This window comes from Takifugu flavidus, unplaced genomic scaffold (assembly GCF_003711565.1).
Source record: "Takifugu flavidus isolate HTHZ2018 unplaced genomic scaffold, ASM371156v2 ctg594, whole genome shotgun sequence".
Taxonomy (NCBI): domain Eukaryota; kingdom Metazoa; phylum Chordata; class Actinopteri; order Tetraodontiformes; family Tetraodontidae; genus Takifugu; species Takifugu flavidus.
In genome coordinates, this window is record NW_026622206.1 from 381 (window position 1) to 11,754 (window position 11,374).

The 11,374-nt window shown below is 42.5% G+C and overlaps 2 protein-coding genes and 2 long non-coding RNA genes across 4 annotated transcripts; all 4 read left to right on the forward strand.

The window, feature by feature from the left end:
- Window positions 1–386: 386 nt before the first annotated feature.
- Window positions 387–923, forward strand: LOC130520926 (uncharacterized). The gene is made up of 2 exons (XR_008949111.1): window positions 387–795; window positions 862–923. It is a non-coding gene; the product is annotated as an uncharacterized LOC130520926 (long non-coding RNA).
- Window positions 924–1,905: 982 nt separating this feature from the next.
- Window positions 1,906–3,192, forward strand: LOC130520925 (uncharacterized). Its single transcript, XR_008949110.1, has 3 exons — window positions 1,906–2,486; window positions 2,586–2,800; window positions 2,874–3,192. It is a non-coding gene; the product is annotated as an uncharacterized LOC130520925 (long non-coding RNA).
- Window positions 3,193–6,042: 2,850 nt separating this feature from the next.
- LOC130520927 (NACHT, LRR and PYD domains-containing protein 3-like) lies at window positions 6,043–7,898 on the forward strand. The gene is made up of 4 exons (XM_057024617.1): window positions 6,043–6,134; window positions 6,406–6,518; window positions 6,619–7,163; window positions 7,890–7,898. Exons 2-4 carry the CDS (start codon window positions 6,503–6,505, stop codon window positions 7,896–7,898), a joined length of 570 nt encoding a protein of 189 aa, XP_056880597.1. The 5' UTR covers window positions 6,043–6,134; window positions 6,406–6,502.
- Window positions 7,899–9,337: 1,439 nt separating this feature from the next.
- On the forward strand, window positions 9,338–10,063 carry LOC130520928 (NACHT, LRR and PYD domains-containing protein 12-like). Its single transcript, XM_057024618.1, has 2 exons — window positions 9,338–9,495; window positions 9,606–10,063. The coding sequence occupies exons 1-2, from the start codon at window positions 9,371–9,373 to the stop codon at window positions 9,814–9,816; spliced, it is 336 nt and encodes a 111-aa protein (XP_056880598.1). The 5' UTR covers window positions 9,338–9,370; the 3' UTR covers window positions 9,817–10,063.
- Window positions 10,064–11,374: the final 1,311 nt, after the last annotated feature.

The following is an 11,374-nucleotide window of genomic DNA, read 5'->3' on the forward strand; positions in this document are numbered from 1 at the left end:
CACATTTCTGTATGAGGTGATGGCTGTTATAAACAGCAGACCTCTAACAATTGAACACTTAAATGATCCCACAAGTGTCGAACCTTTGACTCCCAACCACATTCTCATGATGAAGTCTAGCATAGTGTATCCCCCTCCTGGTCAATTTGTGAAGCAGGATCTGTATTTGCGTAAGAGGTGGCGACAGGTGCAGTTTCTGTCAAATGAGTTTTGGGTTAGGTGGAGGAAAGAATATCTCCTTAATCTTCAGCAGAGACAAATCTGGCAAACAGATAAGAGAGATACAAAGGTTGATGACATAGTTATCATTTGTGAGGACAGTTCTCCAAGAAATCAGTGGAAACTGGCAAGGGTGACAGAAGTGTATCCCAGTGCAGATGGATTGTTGTATTGGTTGAAGCAGAATAAGTGTCATAGTTCACTTGTTACGTTAAATGTTACGTTAAAACGTAAGGTTGTAGCAAAGGTGTAAAGTGTGTATTGAAATCACAATAACTGTGATTTGGTGGGAGTTTAACTGCCATAAATATCATTTATGTTGTCATTTTATGTCTGTAGAATATTTTATTTAACATTGTTTATTTTTATGAATATTTAATTCCTTTATTTAACACATCATACAGGCGGAAGTGGTTTCTGTTCTTTGTTTAGTGACGGACCTTTAATGTGGTACTCCACTCACGAACTTTTATTTGAGGTAATACTGCAAGAAGAGGAAGTTGCAGAAGACATTCTTTTTAAGACGTTTTTCTTTGCTCATGGTGGACTCATTCCCTCAGGGGTGCAGCCAGCGAGGTAATCTGTTGCGTTTGTACGTGTTGTATATGTGAAACCTGTTTAATTGTGTGTTGTGCTAAACAGTTCGACGGTGGTGATGGCGTTTACGGTGATGTCGTGCCAATAAATCATCTGTGTCAAAAGAACTGTGGTCCGTGCTTCTCTGACGGGAGTGATAAGATGAATATACAGTGTGCACGTACGCGCACACGTGGGTATAAACACTTAATACACGCGTGTGCGTGGACGTAGACTTTTTAGTACTTTGGGTTCATAGACTTTTTAGTATTTTGCAGATACGTGTCTGTATATAAACCAGATCCTCCTGTAATAAAAACTAAAGGCTGACTGTTGTCACGTGACCTGTCTCCGTCTGTGTCCGATGATGGAACCTGCCTGGAACATCTGGTCCACAGAAAAAGCAAAACAGCTCACAGAACTGGTCCAGTTTATACGGTGGCCGAGAGGTGCAAAACACTTTAACAATCGGATGACAAAATTTACAAATGACGAAACACTTTAACAATGACGAAACACTTTAACAAGCGGCTGAAACAAATTTACAAATGACGAAACACTTTTACAAGCGGCTGAAACAAATTTACAAGTAACGAAACACTTTTACAAGCGGCTGAAACAAATTCACAAGTAACGAAACACTTTAACAAGCTGCGGAAACAAATTTGCAAGTAGGATTTTCTACCGGAAAGGGAATTACCGACCCTTGGTACGTTTGGGCCAATGGATGCGTTCCGTCGGTATAATTGGGCCAATGGATGCGTTCCGTCGGTACAGTTGGTAATACCCTTTCCGTAAGAAAAAGCAGCCGCAGAAAACAAAATTACAAGTTACTTTTCTTACGGAAAGGGTATTAACCAACTTACTCTTTCAGCCGGAAAGGGAATTACCATCATTTGAATCGAAAGCGGGTAAGGACTTCATCATGACGCAGGATAGACGACATGCAAGTGGCCTTTTGCCCGTTTTGTGGCAAACATTTGAGCAGGTTGACGCCGATTTGTGGTTTCTGTGGTCGGTCTTTGGCGTTTTTAAATGCCGCAGCACAGACTGAAGAACCAGCCGTACCGGGGACGTCTCAACAGCCTGTTAATGCTAAGCAAAGTGTAGCATAGCCGTCGCTATCTGAAGTACGTACAACGTGAATCAGCTGTACCATTGGTTAGCGGCTGCTAACTTTCTAACTGAAGACAAGAAGGACATTGTGGCAGACTACGTCCGATGGTATGTTATTGACCGCAAGTCATCTGTAATTGACAGGTAAGTTAAATTTTCATTTGTTTTTTGTCGTTCCACCCACCCCCCAAAAAATTAAATTTGCTTGAAATGTCTCATGGCATGTACTGTATATCTATGATGTTACAACTGCTAGCCTATATGATGTCTGTCTCTCCATTCTCTGCCTTATGCTAATCTATAAATACTCAATATAACAAACAAATATAACCTTATAAAATATATAAATTTAAGATAATACAATTTAGATAGTTTAATTGGTTGTTGCTGTTGGCACTACACAGCAGTGAAAGTGTTTGTGTTCACTTTGTAGATTCAAAGATGGCCTTTCAGCCCTTCAGTTTCTGACAGCACTACAGCAACACCCTTCTTTGCTGACCCCAGTTCTGTGCCACTCTGAAAAGCGACTAAAACCAGAGGATTGAGTCCTGGTGGTCCATATTCAGAAAGGGGAGGTAAATGGCCTTCATCAAGTAATTTGCCTTTTATTTCACTCATTCACTTATACATATGTATATGCTTAAAATTATCATTTATTTTACCAATTTCCATAGGAGTCAGTTCTGGATGGAGCTATTTGCAGACCTTAGAGACGCCGGATACTTCAACGGGAGTCATGAGCATCAGTGTTTACTGAGATACTGCTTGGTGATGTCATTCAGGACTTGGATGAGTGTGTTGGATTGTGGAACAGTCACAGGATCCGGCCCTCCAAAACAGCATCATGTCCAGGAGGAGTGCCCAATGAGCTCTACTACTTACCACACCGGTAATATTTGATGGTAGATTGTCTGCAGTAATTTTGTTTTTCAAATAAATATAATATTCTCTGTGTAACATAGGTTTGACTCCAGAGACTGTGGATTTCAAATTGAACAGACTCAACTGGATGCTTTTCCTGAGGCTCCCCTGACAAGAGCTCCATGTGGGGATGCAAACATGCAGGAGTACCTGGACTTGGCCATGCAGAGCAATCATTTACAGAAGGCAGAGTACTGGCAGTCTGCAACTGAGCTGTATCTGAAACTAAGAGAAATTACTCAGCTATGATTGAAAAGACATTATAAAGGTGTAACTTGTACACAAAGTGTCTTAATTTGTCACCTGCAGCATCATTATTTTAAGTGGGAAATATGAATAAACATAATGCGTAGTAATGAGCATGGATTCCCTTTTTTTTTTAATAGATAAAATCGTGCACTACTGTTTCATGAACAGTAAACAGTTCAGAATGATGAACCCCCCCCCCCCCAAATAAAAAAACAGCCTCTTACTTTAACATCAAACACTTGCAACAAAACACATCTTTAACATCACTTAACAGCCTCTTACTTAACATCAAAACACCTGGAACTGCACCTTTAGGTGTCCAGTGCACAATGACAACGGCAACAGCAGAACAATAAACATTTGAGTCCAATATGGCTCATAAACAGCCAAATCCTGGACTATTTTGAATTCCAAAGTCCATTTGTGCCTTAAACACACTCTAGGAATCCAGGATTGGTAATTTCAACAAGTTAGAACAAGTATTTGACATTGGGAATGGAGAGCCATCCAGGAACTCAATTTTTGGCAACAGTTCCGACCCAATAGGGATGAGTGATGTCAGCCCTGTGGCAAACATCAAAACTTCTTCCGGATCCTGTGAGGTTCCACAATCCAACAACTCATCCAAGTCCTGAATGACATCACCAAAGCAGTATCTCAGTAAACACTGATGCTCATGACTCCCGTTGAAGTATCCGGCGTCTCTAAGGTCTGCAAATAGCTCCATCCAGAACTGACTCCTATGGAAATTGGTAAAATAAATGATAATTTTAAGCATATACATATGTATAAGTGAATGAGTGAAATAAAAGGCAAATTACTTATTCATAAAGACTAAAGGCTGACTGTTGTCACGTGACCCGTCTCCGTCTGTGTCCGATGATGGAACCTGCCTGGAACATCTGGTGCACAGGAAAAAGCAAAACAGCTCACAGAACTGGCCCAGTTTAGACCCAAAAATGACAAATAATGAAAATGTGTGACGCAGTAGAACAATGGACGAACTTTCCATTGGTCATTGACAGTTTCAGTCTTTTCATCATACATAATTCATCAAAATATTTAAACCAAAAAACTACACACAGAACCGCAAAGTTTAGAGCTTAAAGGGAGCGACAGGTGAAGATTTAAAGCTCAACGCAGCTGAAGAAGTTCCAAAAAGGAGAAATATCATGTGGTGCTTTACCGCCACCCGGTGGACACGCGTGGAACTGCAGACAATAGTTAAACGCGCTCCGACACATTCTGACCTCTGCTGCTCCTCCTGGACTCCAGGGCTGCAGAAATCTGCTGCTTTTACAAGTCTTTCAAATCTGTCAAGCATCATAAATCTTATTTATTTAAGCAGGTTGAATAATGGGGAGAATGGAATGTCCGAAAAAGCGTCTTTATTTTAAAGTGAACAAGAACAGTTCGGTCCGCGTTCACAGAGAGGCGGAGAGACCTCGAGAGAGAGTCCAAAACAAGTCCGCGAGGAAAACTCTCAAAAATAGTCAAGCCACAGAAGTCAGGGTTTGGCGATGAGAGGCCGAAAACACTCCGCCGCTGGCAGACGGGAGTTCTGTCCTTAAATCTAACGGGAGATTGAAGAGAGACCGCAGGTGCGTGTGTCTGCGGTGCCACTGTGGCTGATGAGCGGCTCCTCCACGCCCCCTGCAGGTAGACACCAGCAACAACGGTCCCAGAAACTGGGAACCCAACAAAAAGGTTTAATCAAAGTATTCCTTTCAAACTAAGCAGGAAGACTGAAGACCGACAAGGTGAGTGGAAACGAAGAGCATTATTGAAAAGAATTGACAGTTGTGTTTGGAGATAAAATCAAGATTTGAATCAATGAGACTTCATATTTAGTTTTATCACAAAACATCGTTATACATTATAAATGAATAGGTCGTATTTAACATTCTGATAGTCTGGCTTTAGTTATAGTTGAATAGTCTTCTAAGTGAAGTTTAGTTTATTTTTCTGCTCTTTGCTACTGATTCTAAAAGAACTTTAAACCCTCCCAGAATGCTTTAATGGTAGTAATATATACGCCATAAAGCTGTGATTAGGTTTTAAAAGTGAAAGTATTCTGTTCAGACGAAGCAGGAAGAGCGACATTTTTGTGACAGGTGAAAAGCTCATGAAGTTATTAGAGTTGTTCAACAGTCCAGGTTACAGCGGGATATTTTGGTATTATTAAGACAATAAACTTTAAAAATAATTAAATAAATCCACACAGGATCACAGGACACCAACAGGATTTTGGGTTCATGTTGCACGTTTTCTCCCAGTGGTTTATTGTTCTATGTTGTGGAACCACTGTGAAAGAAATGCAGGAGTGGGTGTCATTTCTTTCATCTATTTTAAATAGAGCAGTGATCTTTGAGGACTTGGATCATAGAAATAATTGAAGAGGGGAACAAAGGAGGGAAGTTAAAAAGTCCTGACTAGTATGTTTATGTAGCACCAGATAATTTAGTGGCTGAGCTGAAGACAGTCCTTTCACCATGTTGGCCTGTGGAAAACCAGTGTTGTCGGCCCGATGGACCAGCGTCCCCGTCGTTGCCGGACCACCGTTGGCCACCAGTTGGGTTTTGGGATCAAAGTGGGGGCGTTTCCTGTATCCGGTTCTCCTCACGGATCCATGACTACAACATGTTGCTGCAAGTGCAGAGACGTTTGCTCTGGAAAGAACTTTAGAGCACATTCAGTGCTGCAGGATGAGGGGCTGGAAAAGGTGCCAGTTCTTTTCTCACTGCAGGGAACAGTTAAAAAAAGCAGCTTAAACTCTGAAAACATGAAAATTATACAGAGACATCATTGATTTATTGATTCAGTTGTTATCCAGAATGGATTAGAAATGTTCCTGTTTGATAAAAATGCAGTGAATTGGGATTATTTAACTCCAACCTCTACAGATTATTTACCTTCATCACAGTCTCATCACTATTCTGATGTTTCCTCAGGATGGACGAGGACAGAGCAGAGTCCACAGTGCCCAGCTGGGTGTCCCTGAAGAGTGACTGGTCCAAAGATGAGAGGAATAACTTCAGAAGTTCAGAGGAAATGTAAGAAAACTAAAGCGTGATGATGTGTTTGTGTGGCAGCTGTTAGTCACATTAACAGCAGCAGGTTGTGAGTTTATTATTGGAGATGTTTAACACTTAAACCTCAGACAGTCATATAGTTACAGACTTAATGTGAATATTGTTGATTAGAAACAAGAATCATTTTTTAAACTGAAAGATGAATTCAGACATAAATGCTGGAACAATATTGAGTCTTGATCAGGTTCTTTCATCCTATAAATCAAAGGACTAATAGAGATGTGTTTCATAGTGAGAGGGGGGAGCACATCCTATCAAACTGGGACCAGGCAGCTCCACCAGGAGAGTCCTCTTGTTCACAATCTGGAAGCAGATCTGGAGATGCTGAAATGAAGCCCAAACAAAGTAAAACTGTTCAATATGAGATTTAATTTGTGATGTCATGAATTTGTAGTTGTGTTGATGATTATTTATAGATGGAAATCATTGGTTTACTTATGTTCAGGAAGTGATCTGCAGGAGGTGATAGAAGGTCATAAGATGAGTCTGAAGAGAAGATGTGAACATGTGACTGAAGGAACTCATGAAGCAGGAAGTGGAACCCTGCTGAACAAGATCTACACTGAGCTCTACATCACTGAGGGACAAAGTGAGGAGGTGGACACGCAACATGAGGTGAGACAGCTTGAGAGAACCTCCAAGAACAACATCCAGGACACTCCAATCAAGTGCCAGGACATCTTCAAAGTCTTATCTGAGCAACAGAGACACATCAGAGTGGTTCTGACCAACGGTGTCGCCGGCGTTGGAAAAACCTTCTCAGTGCAGAAGTTCAGTCTGGACTGGGCAGAAGGTTTGGAGAACCAAGACATCAGTCTGGTGCTTCCGCTCTCATGCAGGGAGCTGAACTTGATCAGAGATGAGCAGCACAGTCTTCTCTCACTGCTTCATGTTTTCCATCCAACATTACAGAAGATCAGAGCAGAAGATCTGACTGTCTGGAAACTTCTGTTCATCTTTGATGGCCTGGATGAAAGCAGATTTTCACTGGTTTCAACAAGCATCAGGTCATCTCTGATGTCACACAAGTATCGTCCGTTGACGTGCTCCTGGTGAACCTCATCCAGGGGAACCTGCTTCCCTCAGCTCTCATCTGGATCACCTCCAGACCTGCAGCAGCCCATCAGATTCCTCCCTCGTGTGTTGACAGGATCACAGAAGTACGAGGCTTCACTGACTCCCAGAAGGAGGAGTACTTCAGGAGGAGGTTCAGTGATGAAGATCTGTCCAAGAGAATCATCTCACACATCAAGGCCTCCAGGAGCCTCCACATCATGTGTCTGATCCCAGTTTTCTGCTGGATCACTGCTATAGTTCTGGAGGACATGATGACCAGAGACCAGAGAGGAGAGCTGCCCCAAACCCTGACTGACCTCTACTCACACTTCCTGAGGGTTCAGATAAAGAGGAAGAAGCAGAAGTATGGAGGAAGCAGAGACCAGAGGAACTGACTGAGGCTGATAAAGAACTCCTTCTGAAGTTGGGTCGGCTGGCGTTTGAACATCTGGAGAAAGGAAACATCATGTTCTACTCAGAAGACCTGGAGCGATGTGGACTGGACGTCTCCGAGGTGTCGGTGTACTCAGGAGTTTGTACAGAGATCTTCAAGAGAGAGAGTGTGATCTTCCAGAAATCAGTCTACTGCTTTGTTCATCTGAGCATTCAGGAGTTCTGGCTGCCGTCTACATGTTCCACCGTTACACCAGAAAGACACAGCGGTTATAAATCAGTTCCTAAAAATATTCGAACCAGTCACATCTCTTGATGACTTCCTCAGGAGAGCACTAAGGAAATCTCTTGAAAGTGAAAATGGCCACCTGGACTTGTTTGTTCGCTTCCTTCATGGTCTCTCTCTGGAGTCCAATCAGAGGATCTTGGGTGGACTGTTGGATCAGAGGAAAAGCCCCCCAAAACCATCCAGAAGGTCCTCAACAACCTGAAGGAGGTGAACAGTGATGAATTCTCCCCAGACAGAAGCATCAACATCTTCCACTGTCTGATGGAGATGAAGGATCAGTCAGTCCATCAGGAGATCCAAGAGTTCCTGAAGTCAGAGAAGAAATCAAAGAGGAGACTGTCAGTGATCCACTGTTCAGCTCTGGCCTACCTGCTGCAGATGTCAGAGGAGGTTCTGGATGAGCTGAACCTGCAGCAGTACAAAACCTCAGAGGAGGGACGACGTCGCCTGATTCCAGCTGTGAGGAACTGCAGGAAGGCCGAGTAAGTAAAGATTTTTGGGGCCGGACATCGGCGTTTAAATCAAGCGAGTGGATCATGTCAGGTAGCAATACCCCCTCCAGTGGTCATTCCTTCAATTCTTTATCTCCATTGCAGCGTCCATAAATTAAAACAACAACAATTCATCCAGAAATGTTCAACACTGGCTGGATATAAGTTCAAAGGTCAATCCAGACAAACCAACATAAGGCAGGAATAATAGGAGCCACAAGTTAACTGACTATCATGAAATGACTGTCATGTCATTAAATAACTTTTGTTTGTTTGTATACATCGTATTCAAACGACAGAAAAACACATTTTAACTAATGACACGTGACTATTTTGCTTCATTTGTTCAACGTAAAAACAGCCGGCCTCGTTGGTTTAAATGGGTGTTTTAGGTCTTTGTGGCGGTTCCGTTTGGAGCCTTTATGTGACCCACAAAGTTGTTTGAGCCTTTCCACACCCGTTAGGTGGCAACTTCATCACTAGCAACAAAAGGTGCAGTGAAAATGATGTGAAGGGAAACAGGCAGATATAACAGAAGCTGAGGGCAATCGATGCAACCAGAGACTCTGATGTCATCGATCGGATCGCTGAATTAAGACTTGACGCACCATCGTACAAATTGGATGAAATGCAAAATATCCAAAGAGCCGATAGACAGATAAAAAGATGCACGTTTCTTTAAACCATTTGCTATAATCATTTTAAATATTGAGTAATTATGAGCTGTTCTAAAATAAGACAAATGTTGAGAATAATTCAGTTGCATTTCAGATCTGATGGTCGTTCAAACTGTTGCTCTACGGTGTTGAATTTAGCTTTTCCAGGAAATGAGCTACATTTGTGTTGAGGTAGATTCTCAGATAAGTTGATTAGAAATCCCAAAGTTTGACTCACTATTTTTGTTTCATACACAACAGACTGTCTGGTAGTTTCTTTCAACGAGTCATTGGGAAGTTGTGGCCTCAGCAATGACGTCAAACCCTTCTCATCTATGGGAGCTGAGCTTAAGCTGGAACCAAAGCCTGACAGATGCCGACGTAAAGTTACTGTCTTCTGCAATGATGCATCCAAACTGCAGACTGGAGACGCTCAGGTCAGGAGGCCTCTGTTGGTCTTTTCTAAATTTCTTTACATTTTCTGCTTTTCTCTTCATTTTCAGATTTAGAAATGTGTTTTTATTTGCCCCATTTATTCCTTTTCCAGGCTGTGGTACTGCAGTTTATCAGAGATCAGCTGTGACTCTCTGGCCTCGGCGCTGAGGTCCAATCCCTCCCATCTGAGGGTTCTGGACCTGAGCTACATCAGTCTAGAGGATCCAGCAGTGAAGCTGCTCTGTGGTTTTCTCCAGGATCCTCTCTGTGAGCTGGAGACTCTCAGGTCAGTCAGAGATGATCCAGTACTTTCCCAGGTGTAACTAGTTAGACAATAAATGTTTCCATGTTTGATCTTTGTTATAAACGTAGTGTTACAGTTCTCAGAAAAAAGACCACACAGGACAGATTTGCAGTATTAAATTGGTTGTGGAAATCTGTCCCATGTGAGGATGGTCATCAATGACTAGGAAGGAAGTATCAGTTGTAGATTTGTCTTGTTTTATTAGGCTGGCCACAAAACCGCCCAAACATTCAGACCAATCAAAAATGGTTCTTCCTGTCTTTTAAAGATCAGAAGGAAAACTAGAAAACCCCAAAAAGAAAGCTGCTGCGCAGTGTGCCATGCCCCTTCTACTGAGAAAAGCCATCCCAAAAAAGAGAAAAGCCCAAGTGTGAAGTGAGCACCCTGTTAAACTTGGTACCGAAAGCCTGCAGTCATTCTCATCTTAGGTGGCTTCATTCCAGCCAGAAGCCCAACCTGCCTCCCTCTTAAAGGGGCAGCAGGTCAGTCCAACCACAGAAACCTTCATGAAGATCTGAAGCTTTCAGCATCCACAATTGTTGCACCTCACTTCCATTGGAGTCCAAATCAGAAGTCAACAAGTTGATTCTGCACCGATTCTACACAATGCAACCATTTTAAAAAGGTTTCCATCCATAAGTTTTCACACATTTTTATATAAATCTGTTTGTTCATCGCCTCCTTCTTTTGTAATGGTCATTAAAGAAAATGACCTTATTTGAGTTTTTCTCCTCACAAATATGACTTTCTATGAACGATGCAATAAATGCAGCTTGCAATCTAAGACAATATGGAAGTATGTGTATATAATAGTAGTGGAAGTAGCTCATAAAATAATACATTTGCTCTTCTCATCGAATCTTTCTATGTTATTAAAGAAAAACTGCTCTTAGTCAACAACATCTAAGACATCGACCAAAAATCCTAATTTTCTACAATCTAATATAAAACAGTAGAGAAGACTCTTTCTGCAGAGACACTGGTGGCAGGAATGCAGAAGTATCACCTGCTCAACTTGGAAGGTGGAGCAGAAAACCAGCTGAGAAGGTCCTCAGCCAGAGGAAGTGGTGGAGAACCATGAAACTTGCTAAGCTCCACCTCAGCTCCAGAGACGGGCTGAGCTGGAGCTGTGGCACCAGGTATCGCCCAGAAGAGCCTCCAACAAACAAGCTCTTCTCTTGGGAGGAGAGGGCTTTGAATCTCAGCTCAGTGTGCTTGTCTCTAGTAGGTGGCAGCTGCACTTTCCTGAGGTCCTTGTTGATGCCCTGAGGGGAATTGATGCTCCTGCAATGTTTTCTGGCAGCATTGAGCTTGCAGTGGGGCAATCAAACACACTGTGGGGGGCTCTCTTCCTTCTCTCATCTGGAGAACAAGTGACACCAGCTGCCAATCATTGTTGGAGAAATGTGCAGTCAGGGGAACGATGCGTCCAGACTATAGCCACCCTTCCAGCATCCAGCAGTGTCTAAAACCTTTGATTTGGTTTCACCAGAGAGTGTAGGGATTGCAGGGTCGCTGCAGCATCGCCCACAAGCTATCAGGAGTGGGTCGCTTTGTCCCAACTCCTGACAAGAGTT

Coding starts and splice junctions, on each gene's coding strand:
- LOC130520928 (XM_057024618.1), top strand. CDS start 9,371: ATGACGTCAAACCCTTCTCATCTATGGGAGCTGAGCTTAAGCTGGAAC. Junction 9,496..9,605: donor TGCAGACTGGAGACGCTCAG/GTCAGGAGGCCT, acceptor TTCCTTTTCCAG/GCTGTGGTACTGCAGTTTAT.